The sequence below is a fragment of the Symphodus melops genome, assembly GCF_947650265.1.
Source record: "Symphodus melops genome assembly, chromosome: 3".
Taxonomy (NCBI): domain Eukaryota; kingdom Metazoa; phylum Chordata; class Actinopteri; order Labriformes; family Labridae; genus Symphodus; species Symphodus melops.
In genome coordinates, this window is record NC_136693.1 from 13,541,350 (window position 1) to 13,566,571 (window position 25,222).

The 25,222-nt window shown below is 40.3% G+C and overlaps 1 protein-coding gene across 2 annotated transcripts in view; it reads left to right on the forward strand.

The window, feature by feature from the left end:
- Positions 1–438: 438 nt before the first annotated feature.
- phlpp2 (PH domain and leucine rich repeat protein phosphatase 2) overlaps positions 439–25,222 on the forward strand; it is a 30,378-nt gene continuing 5,594 nt past the window's right edge. The window contains exons 1-18 of one of the 2 annotated variants that reach the window (XM_079340139.1): positions 439–920; positions 3,448–3,731; positions 5,690–5,823; positions 13,866–14,056; positions 14,940–15,065; positions 16,543–16,697; positions 18,489–18,635; positions 19,184–19,414; positions 20,258–20,460; positions 20,619–20,679; positions 21,307–21,402; positions 21,919–22,074; positions 23,069–23,269; positions 23,371–23,533; positions 23,623–23,753; positions 24,020–24,133; positions 24,646–24,840; positions 24,925–25,156. In XM_079340139.1, coding sequence (XP_079196265.1) covers positions 708–920; positions 3,448–3,731; positions 5,690–5,823; positions 13,866–14,056; positions 14,940–15,065; positions 16,543–16,697; positions 18,489–18,635; positions 19,184–19,414; positions 20,258–20,460; positions 20,619–20,679; positions 21,307–21,402; positions 21,919–22,074; positions 23,069–23,269; positions 23,371–23,533; positions 23,623–23,753; positions 24,020–24,133; positions 24,646–24,840; positions 24,925–25,156 — 3,033 coding nt within the window. In that variant the 5' untranslated portion in view covers positions 439–707. The remainder of the gene's footprint in view (positions 921–3,447; positions 3,732–5,689; positions 5,824–13,865; positions 14,057–14,939; positions 15,066–16,542; positions 16,698–18,488; positions 18,636–19,183; positions 19,415–20,257; positions 20,461–20,618; positions 20,680–21,306; positions 21,403–21,918; positions 22,075–23,068; positions 23,270–23,370; positions 23,534–23,622; positions 23,754–24,019; positions 24,134–24,645; positions 24,841–24,924; positions 25,157–25,222) is intronic. The other variant, XM_079340140.1, reaches the window with a different exon arrangement.

Below are 25,222 nucleotides of genomic sequence, written 5' to 3' on the forward strand. Positions count from 1 at the left end.
CACGTTGTTCAATGAATGTGCATAATGGCCTACATTTACACATATTCGTACACAGAACAGGCTAAACACAACATCAACATCTACAAAGATTAAGAGTTAAGATTAAGTTTCACTTTAGTTGGTTTAGTTTAGTTTATTAGTTTAGTTGTAAGGGACCATGTACAAACAATAACATTAACCTCACAGAGGGAAGATGCATCGTACCAGATTACAGCACTTTGCTCATTTCCATCTGCAGTCCCTGGGCAGGTCAACATAGTCACACTTTCTGTTCTAGCAACGCGTTTGATGCATTTGCATCTGTTTTTGCCTCTTTGCAGCGCGTTTGTGTCTTTGCATTTGTTTCAGGAGTTTGTGCTTGCTTTTGAATGTGCAGCGTTTCTGATTAATGCTTTTTTAATGCGTTTTTTCTAAACGTTTGTCGTTTTACATCAATTACCCAGTGTTTGACCCCTACCAGCCACCGTACATGTTATGCTTCCCCTCAAAAAGGGGCAGCGGCTGATGAACAGTAACCACCCTGAACCCGCCCATGTAATGTTTATTGATCAGCTCTCGGGCAGGCCTATCTGACAGCGGTCAGATTCAGTCTGGATATGGCGTCGCTGCACCGACACAGAATGAATTTTCTCCTCTCCATGGGAATTTGTGTGTCGCACACCGGGACGGCGCTTTTAATTTTGTGTCGCTCTTAATGGGGATCATACATGGCGATGGAGGACCTGGATAATAACGCAGCGGTCGAGGCGACTAACACCAAAACGGACATCCAAGAAAGAGGTGGTGTCGGAGTTAACGGGGCTTGCATAGACAGGCAGCCGGACACGGTGGTCCACCAAGCGGGGCTGAATCGGACTGCAGCTCGCGGCAGCCGCAGTGGTCCAGCAGCTCACTCTGTAACAGGGATAAGAGTGCTAAAGGCAAGTCACACGAGAGGATTTATCCTCTTGTGCTGCAATTGATGATTCAAACATGACACCGTGGTCGACACATATTTCTAGTTTACATCTGTATTACATGTCAGAGATTTTCCTCACATTGCAATTGGGGATTCAAACAGGGCAAAGTGCACGAGAATGAAACGAATCCTAGTAATATTATGTAATGCCTTTGACACCCAGTGATTTATACCCCTGGTTGATGATTGATCTGTGGATGACTGCCATTAAATGAGGAATGTACCAGAGCCAATTAACAGCCACAATCCACACTGACACACGCACTCTCTGGGTGCAGTTATAGCTTTTACAGGAAGGCCTATTGCTGAACAGTTAGTATGACATTTTAGACGAGATACATAATAACACATAACTCCCAGAGGAAGGAGCCCGGTGTGACTATTTGTGCTTGGGCGATCCACGCAATTTGGCCTCTATTCAACTGATGTGTATGGATCTCAAAATTATTGTAGGCTGCACAATGAAAGGCTGTTCAGCAAATCATAAAATCAAAGAGGTACCCATTTAAAATAAGTAAAATTATTATTATTTTAATTTATAGCAAACTTTACATTTCTCTTTTAGCTGTTAAAGCGGCACCTAAGTTAAAGAATTGTGCCCTGATGTGTTAATTTAAATCAGGAAACATATCCAAACCCTTCATGTCTGCCTTTTTTTTAAAAACTAAGATATGGCCAAGATTTTCGATTTGCTGAAGGAAACAGTTTGTGTTATAGTAACACAATACACACCACAACATCATAAAGCCTACAAAGTAACCCCACCATTGCTTGACAAATCTCTTTGTATTTTCTCAGAAGGGAAAAAAAATGCAGCATATTTATCTATTTCTTTCTGACTCAGGCCAGGTTAACCAAACATACACTGAACAGCCCAGTTACTATTTAATGTAAACGCATGCACACCTGGGAGCTGCAGAAACATCTGTCGTCAACTAGTTTGGCCATTAAGTTATTCAACATCAGCAATCATGAGTGATTTGATGTCTTCCTTAGACATCTTGATAGAAGACGAGAAGGTATTTACTGTTATTGAAACGTATTTCAACAGGTGTGAAATTTAAACTGACACCTTAACTGCTGCATTCTCATCTCTTCAACCATCAGCATAATAAGGCTGTTAAATTTTGAAAGAGAAGTTGGAATTATCAGAACTTATTATTTGTTTGATATAAACATGTTGATTTCCACATAATGTATGGAAATACAATTTCAGTTAGCTAACTAATGAATGTTGCGAACCAATTTAGCCCACACATTTACATATGCTTTTTCTTTACATTATATCTCATTAATATGACTACTGATAGGAAGAGGTTACCCAAGTGAATTGATTAGTTTAATCAAAGGAAAAGTAATTGAGAGCTATTTCTTTAAAAGTAATTAAACTAGAGATGTACCGATTGTGAAAATCAGAGCCAACTCCAATGCTGATGTTTAAAATAACAATTTAGCTGATTGTGACACTGATGTTGTTGTTATTGGTGGGTTTTTTTTGAGTGTATGACTCCCACTATCGCATTCTTCTCTTTAATGTTAGACCAAGGAAAAACACATGAATGTCCAACAGTTGACTTGCTCTCCCCAATAAAAAAAACCCCTCTCTGAATAAATAGTCAGATGCACTAGATGCCAGCATAAAATTGATTTGACATAATAGATGAACATCAGTGTCTGACATGTTTATGCCACATTATTTGCAGATGTCTTTTGACAGATCTGATATCATCCAAAAACATCTGTGCATTGCTATTGGAACTAAATAAATGATGAAGTAGTTTTGACAGCTAAATTAGGTTGTTGACAGTCAGTTAAAACAGAATCACTTACAATAGAACAAAATTTGGCTTTGGGCCCCGACAATTGTGACCGAGATACTATAACAAAAAGGCTCAAGTGAAGCTGAAGTTACAACATTTTTAATCAATATTGTAAACTTCTTAAGAAGTCGGAATGAATGCTTTGTTGTAATCCTCTTTTGGTGCCTGTGATAGTCTCTTATGGGCAGCTGATTTTACTGTTATGTTATAAGCACATCAGCCATTATCACAATCATGGTCTAGTGTTGCATAATTTCAGGAAGAATAAAAGGCAACTGCACATCCGGGAATCACTTCAAGTGATAATGGCAAGAGCAAACAAAAAGCTCTCGGAAAGATTAAGGTTTATTCCACAAATGAAAGTTTTTATTGTTATGATAGATATTAACAGCAACTTTAATTTCTTTATTTCTTTCACCCATGTCTACCCAAATACAACAACACGGGGGGGGAGGGTTGCCAATTTCTAGAATGGTCACATTCACCTGCACATCAGCCCCATGGTTACTTGGGTTCTTTTGAGAGATAGTAGAATATTGATTCCATCAAATTGCTATCTACCATCAAAAAGCCCCCCATTCCATATAGTGACATGTTGAACCATCTGGAAGCTCTTTAGGCACCTAATAAATGTTCAACATGCGTGCTATAATGACTATATTATGTCAGCAGCGCAACATAAAGCGGAATGGGAGTCGTGGCTGTGTGACAAGGAAGACAAGATTTGGATCTCGAGAGAGGGATTGGCTCAAGGGGGACACCCAACGGGGCTGTGTGTGTCTGTATGGGGGGACAGTGGACCCCCAACCACCAGCCTCTGGCCCACAGGCCTCATCAACCCCTCAGACGGACCTGCAGTTGGTGCTCTGCTCTACCAGTACCACAGTGGAGGAGCTGTGTGCTCAGAGGGACGGACAGGGACTCTATGTTCAGCTTCATGGAGATCTCGTCAGGTAAATAAATGCAAAGTCATGACAGAAAAGTTGTGTTTGACCTACCTTTTGGAAAATGTGCAGTTCAGCCCAGCTCATGACTTGAATTGTTCGTGGGTAAGGGACTTGTCAAGAGTATTTCAGATCTCTCCCTTTCTTTATGTACAGCACAGCAGTCTATGTTGAACCTGCATCACTAACTCTGACTGGGCCAAACACATGCATCCACCATACAACAGCTGCAGTGCTGCACCAGTGTCTTCATTGGATCTATTCAATACAGTACTGCTGTGCACTCAAAAGAATCCAACAGATCCCAACTGAACGTTTATGTTCACTTCGAAGAAACACAAGAAGAGAAGTAAGAGATATGAACGATTTCACAAATGATCAGATCAGGTCAGATTATTTTTGAAGATACATTGATTTCAGTGCAAGTGAAACTTGATGAAACCAGGACATCTGTTCCTCTCAGTCCATCTTTAAGTCAAGCTCTCAACCTTGCAATGCCAACAGGGTGAGCAGAGGAGTCTTCTGTCTTTTCCCAGCAAAATGTGCTGCTTTGGGATTCCTAATTGTCCCCAGGAGATGGCATATGTAATCCCTCCCACATGTTCTGGGTATGCCTGGGGTTTTCCTCCCAGTTTCCTCCAAAGAGAGGCTCCAAGACATCACAACTGGCTCTTCTCTGAGGTGTTAGCAACTTTTTATTAAAGCCTCTCAAATCATCAAGCATCTCCATCTGAAACCTTAAGTGGGTGTGGGTCCAGCTACCCTGAAAAGAAACATCATTTTAAGCTTGTACTTGAGTCAGACCACGACAATAACATGTGTACTGCAGGTGAATGCTTTAAGACCATATGACACATGTAGATGGTCAGGCACAGCCCCCCAAAAAAGGACCAGGGACTGTTTCCTTTTTGGATCACCACTGAAAATGCAATATATAGCGAGTTTGTAAAAGCGCATTGGACCATTGAAGGGTTGGAACCAATTAGATTTTTTTTTTTATTATTATTTTGCACTTTGATCTAGGCCTGGGAAATATATATACTTTTTAAGATATATTGATATATTTTCAAGCAAGATATAAGACAATAAAGTTAAAATGAATATAGTTTTTATTGCATTGGGATAACATTAAACACTACTTCCATAGAGCTGCCAGTTAGCCTTTTTCTGCTTTATTTCTTCACATTCACTCCCTCTTCACCATGCTCTGCTGCTCTCCCTCTCTGAGCAAAACTCCAAAACTGCCTCAATACACAATACACATACTGTATATGTATTTTTATTTGCAGGAAAGGAATTTTAAATGTATTTTATTTTAATTAAGGACAATTTTATTTAGTATTGTTTTCTATTTCCAAAAAGGGGAGGGTTTTTTCATGCACATGTTGACATTGTGCAGCTGGCTGATAGTCATAGTATTGTGTCATATTTGGCCCATGTGGATTTGATTGTGAACTGATATTGTTTTTAAATTACTTTCCAGAAAAAGAATCTTGAGATAAATATCATGTATCACTGTTCAGCTAAAAAATATTGAGATATCATTTATGGTACAAATCGACCAACTCTGCTTTCAACAAGTTCATTTTGTCATTACATTTGTTTATATAACATACACAGTGGAACAAAATTGTGTCACTTATTACGTGTGTGCCAAAGAGAACGGTTAATGTGATTAAAGAACACATTATTTAAAAAAAACATCTAATACAATAAATAAAATCAAAGCAATAGGTAAGAAATAATTGTACATAATGTATTGATCCCCTTTATGTTTAGAACTTTTGTGGTTCAAATCCAGATCTTTATCCAGAAGTTCAAGGAACTGAAATAGAGTATTACATGTATCACATGAAACCCTAGTTCAGTCCTTGGCAGTGATTCTTCAGATAGCCCATTGAACATAGTGCATTCATGGATGGGAAGCTAGTTGTTATATCACCCCTCCCTTATCTTCTGTCCTACAGGAGGCTGGACGCGGCTGAACGTCCTCTACAAATTGTGTATGACTACCTTGCAGCTTTGGGCTACTCGGACCCTGTGCGAGTGCAGCAAGAAGCAGCGAACTCAGATCTCAGCTGTTTGATCCGATTCTACAGTGGTGAGTACTGACTCACAAGGGCCCATCATACCCAGTCCTTAATGCCTGCTGCTGCTAAGTGGGAGCTCGGTAGGAGCCCGCTGTCTTCCTCTGAAAACCGCCTTGATAGCCTGAAACGTTTCACCATATCCCCTTTTCATCTTTTGTGTGTGTGTGTGTGTGTGTGTGTGTGTGTGTGCTATAAGCAAAGATTTTTATCAGGATAAGGCAAAAGCAATTGTTTGATACTTCCTAAGAATGATGCCTTTCTGAAGGTGTCTTCAGTATTTAATAGCCACACACCTATGGCTGAACACACACCTATCATGGCCCTATGATAAGTGACTGAAAATCCGGTGGTGTCACTCCCTTGTGGGGTGACTTTCAACTGCTGCTGTTGAAATGCTCTCCTGACTTCAGGACTAGAAGGACATAGTGGCAGAATAAATGCACAATTTTAGAGAAACTAACAAGTCTATGCTCAGCCCATATAAACCAACAGACATTACTGACTGCCCTCAGTTGAGTCTGAACTTCAGTCTGAAGATAAAAGTAGCATCATTTCAGGAGTTTGCCATCTTGGGTGAATGGTTAGAATCAAGTGAGTTTCCATTTAATAGGGCAACTGATGTTCCTGCTGAGTCAGTGACATGGCTCATGTTTGGGCTTAGAACTGATCTCTACTGCAGCTCAAGAAACAGAAGAAGACTGAGCAAACCACAGCGTCTAAAAGGCTCAGAATTATTTCCTTCCACAAAGCACACATCCGTATGTCCCTGAAATTAAATGTGATGTTGCACACTAAAAGGAAAATCTGAAATGAGCAAAAATGTCACCGTCTGTCTATCGCAGTTTTGCTGTTGACATGACACTTAGGAGCCTACTTTAGAAATCCTAACCAAAGTTATGTTTTAGCAACAGATTTAGTCCCTTTTGAAAAATATGAAATGTCAAAATTACGCACAGATCTTTTTAAAAGAGAAACCAATACGTTACACTTTCCAGAACAACATTTGGTATAAAGACAGCAGTGTTGTGTTTTTCGACTTTTGCTTTTACAATATTACAACTTTTGGTTGGTATCACAACTGATAGGAGTGTTTGATCTGTTTGTTTAGCTGTAACACGTTTCAATCACAATGCCCTCAATCTTATTCCATGTCCCTTTGTATCCAGTAGAAGCTTAACTCTTGTTTTCCCTTTTCCAGAATGAGAACTGGTCGAGTATTGGGTACTATCAGTAGTCAGGCCACATTGGTCCGAGTCTAGCCAGGCCCCTCGGAGACTTCCTGCCTTCTTTTGTCCACTCATGGGAAAAGAGGGACAAGGCATGACTGGTACTTGGCTACTTGACACACTGCCATAGCTGTGAAAACAACTCGATTGGTCCATAGAGCTGGGACTGTAGTTAGAACTTATTGTTATGGAGTAGTACTTGTGGGTGTTAGTTGTGAAATATCTGTTGTAGAATATCTTTTTCTGCTCATGTGTAGGAGCTCTCCAGTCACACAGCTGCACAAACTAATTTTTTTTTAAAGCAGAAAGAAACCTTGGTTTTCTTTCCCACCCACAGCGTTGTTTGAGGTGGGCTGTGATGTGTTGTTGAAACACACAACAGCGGCCGTGTTCGGAGATCAGTCTCCCAGGTGCTTGCTTGTCTAACAGATGCTGTCAGAGGTAATGATCTGACTAAGCAGGTGAGGGAAGCTGTGGTCCATCAGTAAAGACTGCATCTCATGCAGAACCACCTCAGGTGGTGCACTGACTGTGTCAGCTCTGCATTTGAGAGGCTTTGAAAGTCGATGTTGACTTCTTACCTATTTGAAAGAATTCACAAGTTAAACCTTAGGCTTTGCTGGTTGATTTAAGTCTACATAAAGTATTGCAGTTAGATTAGGATTCATGTGCCTATATTGATATAACTGTTACAGTGACAATGCTAGGCCGGTCATGTTTTTGTTCCTAATGCTAAGTGGGTCTGAAAATGATGTAAAAAAAACCTAAACAAAAAAAGAGACAACAGAAACCTGCCTTTACAGAGAGAAACAAATCTGTTGGTTACAGTAAAAACATTGACCACATTTCCACTTTAATGGAAAATTCCTTTCTGCCAGAGAAATACTGTCTGATGACTATTGATAGAAGGAAATGCAAGTATGTATAAGTAAAACAATTTATGTCAACGGTCTACATGGAAAGAAGGAGTTGATTTGTAGTTCTTTTAGATTTGCATGTTTGCTTATTACATCTGTGCACAGTCTTGTATGTCATTGTTTCTTCTTCAGCCATGGATGTGCTGTGCAAAGTGGGATGAGCAGGAAATGTATTAAATTCCACCATCCCCTTATTTGCTCTAGAAAGTCATCTGTCTAACCTTTTCAATCCTCCTCTTCCCCCACACACACCCTCCTGCCGTGGTGCACAAAGGAGAAGAAAATAAACATGGACAAGGGAGTAAACATTTCTAAATGCTGACTTAATAAAATGGCTCTAATAAAAAAACAAGTGCAGAGACCTAAGGGGCCATTGGTTCTCTCTTGGCCCACGCAGCTGCAGCACACTCAAGGTCCACAGTCATCTCTGCCCTTGGTCCACTGAGACCTGCTCCCACCTCTGCCTGGGAGATCTTTGTCTGTTCTCGGCTTAGACCAAGTGTCAGTGTCAGGGCAGAGGGAATTAAGTCATCTGTGTGCAGTGTGAACTCACCTAATAAGTTATTGCTTTCGCTTAGGCTGTTTTACTAAAGGAAATCAAGCAGGAATCAATGCATAACCATGGCTGTCTCAACCTGTGACAACATGCATGATAAAACTTTATTTTAAAGGCTGAGGCCAATTGCTTCAATAATAATCCAGGGGAAACAAAAAGTGGGGTCATCCCAGGGATGGATAAAGCATCAGGTTGTTCCTTCATTTTATGGCATTAAGGGAGAAACAATTGTTTACAGTGACAGGAGTGGAGTGGAAGTCAGACTGAAATTTAAGGAGAACTGGAATTTGTATTCAGATCAATGTTCCCGCAAAATTGCCCTGAGCAACAGAGCTCTGCAGAGAGCAGGCTCTCCGTGGTTTCCTGTCATATCTTCCCTGTAATATGCTATAACTGTGATGCAGCTCTGGTTATTCAGAAATGTTTCCTCTTTCCGCCTCTTTCTAAATTTGAAATCTGTAGACTTTCACATCCCAGACCCATGGTCAGTTTTTTTTAAGTCAGCAGTTCACTGCTGCTGAAAAACATCTACTATTTAAATGCTCCTTTTTATGATCTGTTTTAAAGCAATATTCGGTTGTGTATTATCTGTATTCTGCTCAGTGTCACGTAGCCATAGACGATCATCATTGTAGTTCTCGCACAAAGTTTAAAGAAAGGTAAAGGACCACCAAGAGAAGGCATCTGGGAGGTGGGTTGAATTTGGATCTGTTGCCAAAAAGAGCTTGCTGTTCTGAGTCAAATCAGTCTGTGTTTCCGCCTTCACTGACCCCCTACTGCATGCTAAAGCAATCTATGCAATCTTGAGCAAGACAAAAAGAAAAGCTCTGGGGATACAGGGAGTATTGTGTTCAACTGAGTGCTAGACAGTTGCATTTAAATCATGCAGTATGTGATTAAAAACAGATTCAAGAAACTACAAACGGCAAGACTAAGAATTGACCAAGACGCTACAAGCTGATACAGAAACGGAGAGGTTAATGGCATAATGATTAGAGATATTATTTATTTAAAGTGTCATCCATTTAATGTCAGAAAAATACAACTGTGAAAGTCAAGGTATGCCTTGAAACATACTTGTTTACGTGGTAATCCATAAAAGACAAATAAAGATGTATTTTGCCGCAATAACACCATAGTTATTATACATTTTTAAGATTTATTTGTGGGCTTGAAAGGACAGTGGACACAGATGTAATCAGGGAGAGAAGTGATGTGAGAAAGGAATCACAGGCTGGAGTCAAGCCCGGGCCGCCCACGTCGAGGACTATAGCCTCCATATATGGGGATGCGCACACTAACCACTGTTTCACCAGCGCCCCTAAAACCATTATTTTAAAAACATTCTACATTTGAGAGATTTAAATCATCATTATGTTTACTGCAATTTTTGACAAAAGGCTTATATCTATACTTATATACAGTGGGTACGGAAAGTTTTCAGACCCCTTTAAATGTTTCACTCTTTGTTTCATTGCAGCCAATCGCTAAAAGCAAAAAAAGTTCATTTTATTTCTCATTAATCTACACTCAGCACCCCATCTTGACAGAAAATAAAAAGAGAAATGTAGAATTTTTTGAAAATTTATGATAAAAGAAAAACTGAAATATCACTCAGGCTGTATATGGTGATCTGGTCTGCACCTTCTAGAACAGTCATCATGGCTGAGCTGACTGTTCAATGGCAAGAGGGACAGGAGGCTGCCATCGAGAGAAAGAGGAAGTATGCAAAACTGTCAGCCACGTGCTCACAAGCGAGGTGGAGAGCATTCACCTCTTCTGTGGAAACTGGATGAAGGCTCTTCACTAGAAAAGTGACCCAGCTGTTCTTGAAATATGTTGGAATCATATGCCCCAAAAGGAAGAGAGCCCTCACGGGTCTTGTGGAGGAGGCAGAGCAGTTCTGGCTCTGGTTCAGAAGGAAGTGCCGGTGTGGGGGAAAGGAACCCAGGGCAGGCGGCAGGGAAGAGGCTGGTAAAGAGCCGTCCTTTCAACATCTCCACCACCTCAAGATGTTCCTGGAATAAAAGAGCGAAGTAACAGTGAAGGGTGGCTCCCCGCTGATGACCCTGAAGCCTGCACAATGGCACTAGTGGAGGTGTGACAGGCAGAAATGCTTAGCAGGTGAAACCACCTGTGCTTCCATCTGGTGTGGCAGTTTCCAAGGAAACTGTTTCACAGATAGATGATAAGTTAGATGGAAAAAGCACATGGACCCTGTCCTCCTGACTCCCCTTACCCACACACAAACATCAACAGAAAATGTTTTACGACATCTACTGTGTGATCTTTTTTAAAACCCTTATGGAAACAAAGGGAATGGTTAACAATAAGGGTCTGAAATATGCACCAGTGTATGCAGACATCTAACAGGTTTAGGTGGACTTGCTATTTTGTTAAGCCATTGTTAGGCCTTAAAATGTTTTAGTATCCCTGGCCTCATTTTATTTTTTGTCATTTGATCATGTAGTTGTTTCTTTATGCATTACATTAAATAAATAAAATGGTTGTACCATTCTACAGTTTTTTTTCCTTTTAAGTTATGACATTTCTGTATCATAAATGGGCACGTGTATTATTGTTTTACAGTAAGGTCATCATAATGCAGACAAATAGAAGTATAAAGTCATATTATAGAATAAATTATTTCAAATGTAGAAGAGAATTAGTTTAATTGTTGTTTTCTCTTTTGTATTGCAAATGACATTGTGAATCAACGAGAGTTGAAAAAAATGACATCTGACGATGATAGGCAAAATCTGACCAATCACAATCGACTGTGTAAAACCTTAATTGGAGACGCACCTTGTTAATACTATTCTTCATGTGGGATAGGATTGATTGGCCTGCTTTCTGCAGAGAAGTTGATGGAGACATTTGCTGGAGAAAGTGTAAAGGTTTACTCTTTCAGATTGGACTTTAATTTTGTGAACAACCGATTTCCATAGCAACTAATGGCCCCAACAGACCTTGAGGGATATCATGTGTTTGTTTTGGGAGTTGGATGTTTATGGCTTGGATATAGCATAAATAGGTCAATGGTTTCCAGATGAATGGTTTTATTGATATGAAAGTGCTAAAAGCAACATGATGTGTATCTGTGTATATCATGGTGAATGTGCATTTTGTGAACGTTAGAATACTTTCAAACCCTACCTTGAGGTGGCCCTATGGTCCAAGTACTACACACACACATAATCACCCTGCAAAAGTAAAAACCAAGGGGTCTATTAGTTATAGACAAAAAGAAAATGAAATTTAAAAAGCTAACAATAAGCTAAGCTCAACAAAGGACTAAGTCAAAAGTTAGTGCAAGTGTCTATGAGCATTGTTACACAGTTAATTATTACAACGGTTGCTTGTGATTGTCATTCAGTGTACACACTGGACTGGCAACCAATCTATCACAGGGTTACAGGGACAGAAAAACATTCACGCTAATACTCAAACCTACAGACAATTTAGAGTGATCATAATCTAACAAGCATGTCTTTGTTGGAGGAAGCCTGAGTACCCAGAGGGAACCTTCTCTTCTCTGAGGCAACAGCACTGAACGTAGCGCCCAAGCGATTTTCATAGCAGTCTGCACAAGACTAGTTATCTGTGACAGTAATTGCTGGTGCCAGTGAAACGCGTGTATACATGCCTGCATATAATTTAAAGTGGTATCTGGACAGAGATATTTAAAATGTAACTGAAAATGTTTAATAAAGTCTAAAAAATGACCGTAGTCTCTTCTGATGTATGAATGATGAATAACATAACTGCCTAATTAAAAAAAAGTTTGATTTCCAGCCCTGTTCAGGTGTTCTCACCCTCTTAGATAGTTCCACACGACCTATCCTTGACCCTCTAAGAGTTTGTGTCTCTAAGGCTTTGTTTAGACTGCTGCCCAAATCCAGTTTTTCCCCAAATCAGATCAGAATCGTACTGACTGACTGTCCACATTACAAATTGCAAGTGACCAGATCTGATCTGCCTGTCCTTTTTGATATGGTCTCATCCACATTGATCTATGGTAACAGGTTACCATAGATCATGAAAAAGGCTACAACAGCAAAATGGAAGAATTGTGTCTATATCTGACACAAACAATCTTGTTGAGCAGTCTGTCCATTGGCTTGTTTTACTCCGTGTTTGTTTTGATTCTTGCTGTTTTCTTCCACTGACCAAAGTTAGCTTCCGGCTTGCCGTCGCTGTAGATGTGCTAAAAATCAGATTTGGAGATGCAATGTGAACAAGGCCTAATTGTCTGTTCACATGAGGAGACCCACAAATACCAGTCACTGCTATTGATCTGCATGCCAAGCCAATTTTTTTTTTCAGAAGCACTTGGCCTTTTCATTATCAGTTTCCTTGGCAAAGAAAAGCGTGTGCAACCTTTCATTTCATTTAGATGCCCTTGTGAAGTAAAAGTTAAGATGGAGAGAAAGAGCAAGGCAGAGAGTATGAGGGAGACAAAGCAGATTTTCAGTGAGAGTCTCTGAGTGGGAGGAGGCATATGTTGGTTTGAGGAAAATGTAACACCACAGGACAAAAAGACGAGGCAGTATTTCTCCTATGTACTTACTTGACCCACCATTAACCCGAGTGTACTGAACATGCAGCCTGGCAGAGACGCTGCAGCCTAATTTGTCCTTCAGTTCTGGCTCGCTAAGGCTGCCTGCTGTGCAAGTTGGCATAATTTGATTGAACAGACTGAAGTTTAAAGTGACAAATCCCTGACTCATTCACCAATATGACTGATGCTTTGGCAAGGCCAGGACGGCCATAGAGAGAAAGCAGATAGAGGTGTGTAGATACTTCATCTTTGAAATAAACTACTGAGAAACTAACAACTCAGTACGAAACTACAATTGACCTGTCACCTATCTGCATACCAACCTGACTTTTGTTGCTATAATTGAACCCTGAACATAACATGTTAAATGCTATATTTTTGTTCTATATCCTCTATTCTAGATTTGATCTCTGATCTATAAAGAGGTTTGTAAAGGAAGACAATTTTCTGTAATCTTATATAGAAAACTGAAGAACTCTCCAGTTGAATTGATAGAGATTTTTTTTTCCAGTTCTTTAAAATCCAACCTGTTATTGTGCAGTGAGAGCAATCCAAATGTACATCATATGAGATAATAGGGCAGTGTCCTCCAAAGCACTGTTGTCAGATGATTTCCTGGTATTAATAAACTAAGGTGACTAATCTGAGGTGATATCATTCTGTCCTGTGTGTGTATGTGTATGACTTCATTTTCTCAATGCCTCCATCCAACTTGTAAGTTTATAACATCTGCCAGTAATTAGTGAATTATCTGTAGATCAACTCTAAGAGTGTGTGTGGGCTTTTCTTCCAGAGCGTCCAGTGAATGCAGACCAGCAGGAACGGACCCTTCTAAAAGGCGTATTCAGCGTCAGGAAGGGCAAGTCTCAGCTACATAAGTGGGCAGAGCGACAAGTCATCCTCTGTGGCACCTGTCTAATCGTGGCCTCTGTCAAAGACAGCCTGACTGGAAAGATGCACATCCTACCTCTGGTGGGGGGAAAGGTATGAGTACCATATTTGTACGACAGACAACCTTACAAGGGGGTTGACTTTTCCCTTTATGCTCTGCAAAAACACAGCTGGGCTGGGTCAGCTGGATGGGACTGATTGCAGTGCTATCTGCTAGGGGTGGAGGAAAAAAAAAAACACACAAAAGAATCGGGATTTCATTTTTTGTCTCTATGTAGGCCGGTGCAGCCGTTTACATTGGCTGTTCTACAAGCATTGGAGAACAGCCCTCTCCTGGCAGACTTGCTGTAAGACTTGAAGTGAACTGGCCAATCAGAAAAACGAGCATGTGGGGGGAGGCTTTAAAGAGACAGCAGCTGTAACAAACCATTTCAAGCATATGCTGAAATTGGAGAATATACTAATCCCAGTAAAAGATAAATTAGGTCTTTGTTTCAGTGGAAAACCATCCAAACTACTCTATAGGTTTTACAGACTCACAACATGAAGGGCAGAATATGGAATCGAACATGCAGTGTTTGTTTACAGTTTATTTAACAGTTCTTGGTGCTGCTACTGAAACATCTTCACCTGTACAGTTCAAAATACACAAAGCATAAAACAGATGGTACTAAAAGAGCTGCACAGCTGCACAGAAACTGCGTGTTGTGGACTTTTCTGAATGCATTAGAATTCATCACACAGGAAGACAGTATAAAGCCTTTTTCTGTGAGAGAGCCCCAAAAATAGACTGCATCTTATATACCAGAAAGATTCAGAATAAGATAAGCATGGCTAAATAAAAATGTCATCATTAGCAATATAATAAAATAAACACTACAGATTTTTCTTTCCAAAATGAAAACTAATAACCCTGCGTTAATGTTTCCTCTCTGTGCCCCTCCCCATTAAATGTGTGTGTTGTTTTTGTCATTAGGTGGAGGAGGTCAAGCGGAGGCAACACTGTCTGATGTTCAGCTCAGCTGGATACCAGGCACAGACATACTTTGTCAACTTTGACACTCTGGTGGACTACCAGCGCTGGCATCGGCAGGCATCAAAAGTAAGCATGAATGTGTGATAGTTTGTTTGTTTTCAGTTAGTCCCTCGGGCCTTGTACTTAAAGCAAAGATTAGATGTTGGAATCAAGGTTGCCTTCCTCTTGTGAGTTGTCCAATCAGAAACCGCCTCTCTGAGTTGGTTTGATTGTCTCCACAGAGGCAGACACACAGCAATGTCTCGCTTTGATTGAACAGCACACCTCTGTTCATGTGCCATGTTTTTTTCTCTTAGTTCTATTTCGTGTCTTTTCACAAAGGCACTCGGCTGTGGAGCTGTATGTTGTGTACGTTTTTTAATGTTTTTCAAAATGCACCGTGACCCAAAAACAATTTTGTGCTTTTGTTAAATCACACTGTTTGAAAATCTTGCCATTTCCTCATAGCTCTTTATCACATTTCATCCCCATACTTTCTCTTACCTGCATTTCCTTTCACCCCTCCAGTAAAGGCAAAAGGCCAAAATAATAATCTGGTACATATATTTATACACATGTTACTAAGGTGTGACTGAACTGGTTTATGGTACAGAATTACTACATTACTAAATTCATTACACCATCCCTCACTGTCAGGTTATCCCAACTGAACTGGAAACTGGGACAATGTTTGTCTGAAGTAATATCTTGGCAGGGCAGTTGGTGGCTTGCATAATTTGAGGCCAACGTGGTTGCTCCCACTGTTCATTGTCATAGCTCGTTTGAGGTAAAATCTTTTAAAGCCTGCTGTTTGTGTATGTTGAAAAGGCATTACATGTTTGTTTGTTTTTATTGACATACATTACGTTTGTAGAGTTCCAAAATAACTTAAGTTTGGAGATTTATGTATTGATAAGATTCAAGCCATTCCTTTAGCCTGGGCATGTGTCGGATCCTCTGTATACATTCATTTTTAATTTATCTATCAAACCTCTTGCACAATGTTTGTACTTAGATTTACCCTATTACTGTAGGCATCTCATTCAGTGTCACTAACAGATTAGTTTATATGGTAGATGTTCAACAAAGTCTCCCTGTTTTTATAACTTATACATTGATGTTAAAGAACTTGTCCCTTAATGTAACATTGATGTGAACTCTCTTTTCTTCTTCTTCAGAGTGATCAAATTAAAAAGACCTTCCCATTTTTTTGTCGGGTACAGAGTGCTCAGAGGAATGTAGTGGTAAATATCTATTATAAATGAAACTCCCAGAAATACATTTCTACGTTGGTGATGAAAGTTAAAGTGCTTCACAATCCCATTTGGGGGCCTCTTGTTGTGACTTAATTTCAAATATATATACTCATCATTTGTTACAGTAATGTTTCTTTTCCAAATTGTCTCTAGGTTTAGGCCTCGCCCTGATTCAGGAACGTCCCCATCACATACTAACAGATTACCCCTATTCCATTTGAGTCTTGTGTGAGTCCATTCTGTGCGTTTGTGTTGTGTTTGCTTGTGTGCTCATTTGTTCGTGTGTATCTGTTTGTGTTTAAATATAGGTGGTGTCTCAAACAATCTGCCTGGTGGACTTGTCCTGCTACAGCCTGGAAGCAGTCCCTGAGTATCTATTTTACTGTCAGGACATCACTCACCTCAACCTGCGGCACAACTTCATGAGCCTTGAAGGGCCCGGAGGCCTTCTCAACCTCCCCAGGTAATAACACATCCTGAAGACTCCCTTCACAAACATTCACTAAAAGATGAATGTTTCAGGTTTTTGTTTAGCTGAGGTCATGTGGTCACTACTTTCTGCTTGTCAGCAAATGAAAGTAGTCCATGTAGCTTTCATCACACACTACTTTCGGTTGTTATCAATCTTGTTCACTATCTGTTATCAACACCGTTTCATATGATAGTTACTTATTTAAGCATTTAATCTAGTAGAGCGCTGCATTAAAACCTCAGCAGGTTGGTCAAATAGACTCTCCACAATTATGGTCACAAACTTTCCAGCCACTCGGCAGTCAGTCGTCAACTCTTTGCACTTAATGTAAGTATTTGCTTCTTGCTTATCACATATATTTTCAAGGTACTGTATGTCTAAATAGAGAGGTTCCTAGTTGTGTATCATCCCTGAAGCTGGACAGGAGTTTTTATCCAACTCTCTCTGTCACTGATTTAAACAAAGTCCATAGTTTCTCTGAAATAGGTATCTGTGTATGCCCTATGTTAAAACCTGATAGGTTATATTACCATGCTACTGCTCACTAAAAAAATACAGTGAATTGTTACTGTGAGTGTTTTGCATGTTAAATGTACTGTTTGACATTCAGAAACATCATCCACTTAGGCACTGATAGGGAGATTCTAAATACCTTTTCATTATGAAGGCTGCCCTTTTTTGGCTGCCTAGTCACTGACTGACTGTTTCCAGATGCCTTCATAGCCAACCTAATAACATGGTGCAAGCCCACATAACAAACAGCACACTACTCCCACAGTTCACTTGGGGGGAAAGAATCTAAAGCACCTCATTTCTTTAGTGTTCACCGTGGATTTCAACAATCTGTGTTCAGTCTCAGTTGCTAATTCAACATGCTGGTGGCTGTACGTCTTATTGACTGTTTATGTATTTTCTCAACCTAATAGTGTGTGTTACCAGCAGAGGTAGGACTATAATCGATTTATGGGCAAGTTTTGAAAATATAGTTACCATGTGCAGTTTGATTTGATCTGATACAAATCAATAATTGAATACAGAGGGGTTGTTTTTGTTTTTTTTTACTTTTTTGGTCTGAGAAAAAGACATGTCCTTGTGTTTATTTATTTTCCAAGAGACAAGATCATAGACCTACAGTACTGCACAGATATGCTGACATTATGTATATAATGTGAAGTCTTTCACGCAGGTGTCTTACTTGAACAGGCAGTTGGAAGACATACATTTTGTCCCTTGGAGGACTATCTCAAGTCCTGCTTCCATTCAAAAGAGAGGGTTTGATTCCTTCAAGAAGCAACAATTAAAGCCAAATTAACTTCAATGTAAAGAAAATAATGAAATCACTATAGGACGTGTTTTTTCTGCTTTCATAACGTCTGTAATTTTTCACATATGAATTATGTGTGCTGTTCAAGCATCTGTTGTTGTTAAAACTCACTCGTCATAGAAATGAAAATAAAACTTTCTGGAAAGCTCTCGGGGAAAAAGCTTTGATATTTTGTAACTTGACTCTAATGTCTAAACCATAACGACTAAACCTTAGCCATACAACGGCTATAGATGCTGTTACTTCGGTGAGTTGTGGCTGGAGAAAATATTTGGGTCTGCTTGGGCTGAAAGACAGGAATGACATCCATGCTGTTCTCTCTCTCTCTCTGTCTGTCTGTCTCTATCTCTATCTCTCTCTCTTTCTCTCTTTCTCTCTCTCTCTCTCTCTCTCTCTCTCTCTCTCTCTCTCTGCCTGTCTCTCTCTCTCTCTCTCTCTCTCTCTCTCTCTCTCTAAAGGTTTTCTCAGCTGAAGAGCCTGAACTTGTCTCACAACCGTCTGGGTGTGTTTCCTGAATGTGTGTGTGAGATCCTCACCCTGACTGAACTCAACCTCGCCTGCAATAGTCTCGACACCATCCCTGTGCAGATAGGCAACCTTCAGAGGTGTGACACACTGACACACACATACTCTACCTCGGCTTTCATTATGCACAGTTCACAATCACATATGTTATGACTACAATGTTAAAACAAAAAAATCTGTTATGTAAATATGGTTTGTATCTTGACAAATATGTATCTTGATCATGTCCATCCCAATTCTGTCTATATACCTCAGAAGGACATGGATTAATTGTTTGTTATATGAGGTTGTCTATCTTATTAAACTTGTTTTGTTAACTTCTTTTTTTTTTTTTTTTTTTTCATTTTTCAATTTGCTACATGTTTTGCTTATTGTTTACTCAATGATGTTGTGGTTTGAAATTGTAGGCCATTGTACACATGATAAATGTTGATAAAAGTTTGAAGTCAGTAAAATGGTTTAAATCAGGTCAGGAAACTAAATCCAGTAGTGTTCATCCTTTGAGCCTATTGAAAGATGTTGTCTGGTAAAAAAAAAAAAGCTCTACGTAAAGTCTCAAGCTGATATGTTAGCACTCATCAGTTTAAAGAAAGCAAATAATTACTGTTTCCTCCTCTCCATTATGTAGCCTGCAGACGCTGTCTTTGGATGGAAACCACCTCAGCTCCCTGCCTGAAGAGCTGGGTGGCCTGAACCAGCTCAATGGCCTTGGGCTTTCTTTCAACAACTTCTCTCACATCTCTGCTGTGCTGGAGAGATTGAGTGCAGTGGACAAGCTGGCCATGTCTGGGAACAGAGTGGAGTGTCTAGATTTGTGTACTCTGGCCAAAATGAGCCACCTGAAAAACATCGACCTCCGGTAAGAGGCCAGCCGTGGGCTAAACAGCTCTCAGCCTCTACCATTCCTCAGTCCCTTCCTGCTCATCTTCCTCTGCCGATCAATGTGAAAAATACAATATGTAATGTAAAGAGACGCCTACAAACACTGTCAGTCATCCAGTGAGTAAGAGGGCACAAGCGAATAATGCTGAAATGCCATCTATTTATAAAGTTTTTCTTTCAAATGTTTTTCCTCTGGCATTAACAAAAAAATAAATATCCGGACACAAACACGAGTTTGAGAACAACAGCCATTTCCTCTTCCTTCCCCACTCCTCTTGTTGTTACCTTTTTATAAAACATTTATTTATAGATGCCAGGTTTGCTTAGCACAACTGTTTTTTTTTCTCTGCATTGCCCTGCTTCACATCTTTGTTCACACCTGGAAACTGTCTAGAACTACAGCACTACACTCCAGCTACACAGGAACAGTTGGATCTGGGTGTCTTGCTTAAGGAACAGAAGGCTCATCTCACATCCTTTCAAACTAGTCTAAAGATCAAACCAGTAACTAGTGTTAAAGCTGATCCTAGCAAGTAGGCTAATGGAGTTAAGATGCGGTTTGGCAGTGGTAGACTATATTTATCAGGGCATCTGTGGTGGATTAGTGGGCTTGCAGCTCTCATAAAAGAGAAGTTGTAGTTTAGGAGAAGGATAGATTGGATTAAAGGAGTCTCGACTTCAGTGCCGTGTTAGTGCGCAGTCATGAACTCTGAGTCCCCTGCACTTTTTTGTAAGCTTCATCTCAAGCATATTTCTCAGTTCTATAAGATCCCCGGAATAACCAGTGATCTGCATCTCTTGTCCTCCCTGTAAACCATAGATTGAATGGGCTGCGCTGTGTGAAAGCTGAGAATCTCGAGGCAGTGATCCAGGTTACACAGCTGGACCTGCGGGACAACTGCTTGGACTCACTAGACCTGAGCTCTATCTGCAACCTGGAGACTCTGCACTGTCAACGAAACCAGCTGGGGACACTCACACTCAGCGGCTTCACTCTGCGCATGCTTAATGCCAGCAGCAACCGTGAGTCAAATAGAGCATCAACTAGCTGCTGTTACTGCCTCGCTGGCTGTTGGTCTGAATGTATGTTCAGACCCTTCTCCCTTGTGAAACGTTCATCTTGTACACATATGAACAGGCCAGATGTGAAGCTGCTAATTGCTGCTTTTATCTACCCACAGGCCTCACAACAGTCAACATCTATCCAGTCCCCAATCAGCTGACACACATGGACCTATCACAGTGAGTTCTGGCTGGGAAGGAGTGTCCATTGTCTGTGTGGTCACAGATTTTATAACAGAGGCTCTCAAGTCTAAAAATAGCACCAGCATCTTCGTCTTAATGTTCAGTTGTCCGGTTGTGCACTGTGCTGCTATATGTAGGTGTAAACAAAATTAGATACAAAACTGGCTAACAGATTACATTATGTGAAATTCAATTGCTCAGAAAATCTGCAAAAATATATGATTTTGTTTTCTTCTTGAGGCCTGCAGTATATCCTTTTTGTCTTTTTGGTAGAATTAAAGATTTACTTTTGGCTACATGAATTCCTATTTGCCTTTCAGCGTGCATCATTAGAAGATTTGAGAATGAACATACAAACCTTTGACTGACACATATCTATGTACAACATGTGATGGATGTAGGCCAACTTATAAGCAGTAATTATTACACTGTGTTAGAGGTTATATAGGCTGTTAAGTGTTTGAAAAATACCTCTATTACACCCTTTATTGCTCAGTGTGCAGAGTCACAACAATCTACATCATTTGCATTCTTAGGTCACCCTGCAGTTTAATGTCAACTCTGCTCAGTTTCAGTGTTTATGTGTGTCATTCTATGTGTGTGACTGTGTGTGTTTTGAGACAGGAACCTTTTGGAGTATCTTCCGGATTGGGTGTGTGACTGTCGAAAAATTGAGATGCTGGACGTCACACAAAACCTCCTATCTGAGCTTCCTTCCAGGTTACTGACCATTTTTTTCTACTTTTTTTATTGTCATTTGCCCTGAAACTTTTTTGCTTAAACATCTCCTGTAATTTCACATTTAATGTTTTTGAGGCATTTGACAAATTGGTATACTGTTCTGAATAAGAAGTGTAGGTGTTACATTACACATTGGCATACTGTTTTAATTGATTTGTACAAGGAAAGAATATTACACATCAGTCGCTTTGTGAAGACTGTGTCACTGAGACAAAAGCTACAACTGGGAAAAAATGGCTTTACAACAGCACTTATCATTCCATCTTTCAATTCCATCCCTCTTAACCTTACACAGGTACTTGTTTGCATTTAAGTGCGACATCAGAAGAGCTTTTGGAAATGAGTTAATATTCCTCCATCTACTCTAAATGCTCATGATTTCTATGATGGTTTCAGGACTAAAAGAAATGCTGCTGTGCTGGTCTGTTTCAGTAGACAAGTCTGCATGTGAAGACTTTGTTTTCTCGTCTCTAACTCTCTTCTGGCCCCTGACAGACTGCTCAACAGCTTGAGTTTAAGAAAGCTGCTGGCAGGGAACAATCATTTGAAGAGAGTGCCCGACCTACTTGATCACATCCCCTTGGAAGTTCTGGACCTCCAGCACAACAAACTAGTCGAGCTCCCTGAGAGTCTGTTTTACAAGGCCTTAAAGTGAGTCTTTGCCATCCCTCTTTCTCTACTGATAATTCTGTTTCCTTTCCACTTCTTCCTTCAGACCATTTAAGCGACTGCTTGCCTCTTTGAGCAGCTGGTTCTTTTACTCTGAACTGTTTCCCTGCAGTCTGTTTCCTGTTCATTTACAGTTGACCAAAGTGTGTCAGCTCACGGTTTTGGGGACAAAGTATAGACTGTATGTACTATACAGATTGTGGTCAAGAACAATGAAGCACTACGGACTGTAACTGGAGCTTCATTTGCTCTCCTATTTCCTGTGTGGTAAATCACTTAACACCCATTAGCAGTTCAAATGCTCTAATGTACTTTACTGTCTCTAATGCTGAGACGAAATGGCAGGGACTACTTTGTGTACAATGATATGTGGTCCAAGAGCTGCACAGCTCTACAGAGAAAATAGACTCTAGGCTGATGAAAAAAATGTATGGGTACAGATTTTTGGCTTTAGAACTTACATTTTTTAACACGTTTATTTATGTTTAATACATTTTAGTAAATACAAAATAAAAAGGTATAAATAAAAAAAGGCCTGTGAGATGTCAACAGTCTTGTGATATTTGTGAGCTGCAGAGAAGTAGTGTAATTTCTGACTGTTTTAAACAACAGCTTGACAATGATTCACTCACTCATGGGTCAAATTGACAGTAAGTACTGTTCACCATGTGATTTGCATAGACAATGACTTAATAATACCAGTTGCATAAGACATACTGAATAAGAATAAGAAATAATGTTATAATAAAACCTTTTCTTAGTCTTATTCTGTTACTTTTGTTAGAATAAACATTGTAATAAAATAAACTTACATATTAACTCACTCCTTTAAAATGAATTCTAAGTAGTTGTACAGCTTTCTAAATTCAAATGTATTGACAGAGGGTTGTTTGTTTTTAAGCATTGTTTTTAATTCTGGCTGTGACTTGGTGGGCAGATCACTGCATGTCTTCTATTTATTTGTCTTCTCTCACAGCCTAAAATATTTGAACGTGTCGGCCAACGTCCTGGAAATGATTCCTCCCAGCAGCCATTCAGAAGAAAGCCTCAGCACCCTCCAGGAGCTCTACCTGACAGGGAACAACCTGAATGAGAACTGCAGTGCTCTGTTGGTTGGACACCAGAACCTACGGATCCTGCACATGGCCTACAACAAGTTGCTCTCCTTTCCTGCCAGGTTTGTGTACCCCTCTAATATTCCCTTGCTTTACAAATGTTATCTTTTTTCTTTGTCCTGTTGAAGCTGTACCAGTTATTATTCCACCTGTGTGTCTTCAGTAAGCTCAGTAAACTGGAACTGCTGGAGGAGCTCAATCTAAGTGGCAATAAGCTAAAGACCATCCCCTCCACTGTGGCCAGCTGTAAGAGACTGCACACCCTCATAGCACACTCCAACCACATCACTGTCTTCCCAGAGATCCTCAACCTGCCTGAGATCAAGGTCAGACATATCCTTGTTTTATTTACCAAACCTGTATGTGTGCTCATGTTCTACCTGTGTCAGCTTGCCTGTGCGTTGTGCATTTATAGCTTGTAGATCTGAGCTGTAACGAGCTGACTGAGATCCAGCTGCCTGAATCACTGCCCGCCACGCTACAGGAGCTGGACCTGACAGGCAACAGCAGCCTGATGCTGGAACACAAAACCCTAAATGTCTTTAGGTGAGTCACAGAACATCCAGATCTGTGTAGTCATTGGCAAATGTCTTATAATTTAGTAATATATGCAACAACATCCTGACTTCAGATTCTTGTCTGAAAGCATACTGGCGCAGTAAATCATTTTAATAGATTATAAATATAAGAATTTGATATAGCTGTATGACGAGACGTGGCAGAAAATGATTCATCATATGTGTGTATGTATGCTTGTATGTATGTATTTCATGTAAATAAAAATGTTCTACTATTTTCTACTCCTCTGATAGTCACATCACCACTTTGAAATTAGACCAGAAATCCACAACAACACCAGGAGACTCTCTGAGTGCCTCCACTCCATGGAACCATGGTTACTCTGAAATGAGCGGCCAAAGAAACAAGTGAGTTCTTCTCTTGTGTCTGTGTGTCTGTTACTGTTGTGTTCTGAAAACATAATCTATCCAAGCTGGACATAAAGAAATAAACGTGCCCTCCCTCAGGCACACTTTCCAGTCTGTATGTTTCATGCATCTTTTCCCTGTGTCCTTTACTGTCAGGTATACAATCACTCTTTAAACCTCGTTTTGCTGCAGTCGGTTTGTAATATATCTGTCTGTTTTGATGACATTGTAAAGCACAGAGCTGGTGTCCGAGCAGGCAGTGGATCTTTTTAAAGAGGTACACTGGTAGTGGACACAAACTATTCGATTGGATTTAATGAATCAAACAACATTATGTCGACCAATAAGAGCCCTGCAAGCCTGTCTGCTCCTCTGGGGTCACAGCCACCACAGGGGGGGCAACACAGCAGCACAGCTGTCACCCCCATCGTTTCCCATGACCTGAAGTTGCTGAAGTATGTATGAGGTTTGCACAAGAGCTGCTGAGTCATGTGTTAATGTTTTGCGTACAGGTTGTGTGTGTCTGTGTTGGCTGTCGATCGTTTTGGTGACGGAGTGGAAGCATGTTACGGGATCTTTGATGGAGACCGCAATGAGGAAGTGCCTCGGTTGCTACAGTGCACCATGGGAGATGTGCTGTGTGAGGAACTGCAACACTCCAGCATTGACAGTGTCTATATGTGCAACACCTTTCTCACTTCACACAGGTACAAATCCTTATTAATGGGTTACTTTTTAAAATTGCTTCCCAGAAGACTTTTTGGCAGCGTTTTGTGTATGTGTTTTTACAGGAAACTTGGAATGGCTGGCCAGAAACTTGGCTCTTCTGCGTTGCTGTGTTACATTCACCATGAGCCTTCAGATACAGGGGGCTGCTTCAGCCTCACTGTGGCAAATGTGGGAACATGCCAGGCAGTGTTGTGCAGAGATGGTCGGCCTGTTCCTCTCTCTAAGGTTTACAGTTTGGAGAGCTGCACAGAAGAGATGGAAAGAGTTAAACTCAGTAAAGCCATTATTACAGAGGTAATTCCCTACTTCCTAATACGTGTTTGTAATCTATAATTTGGACAATGAACTTTTGATCCAGTA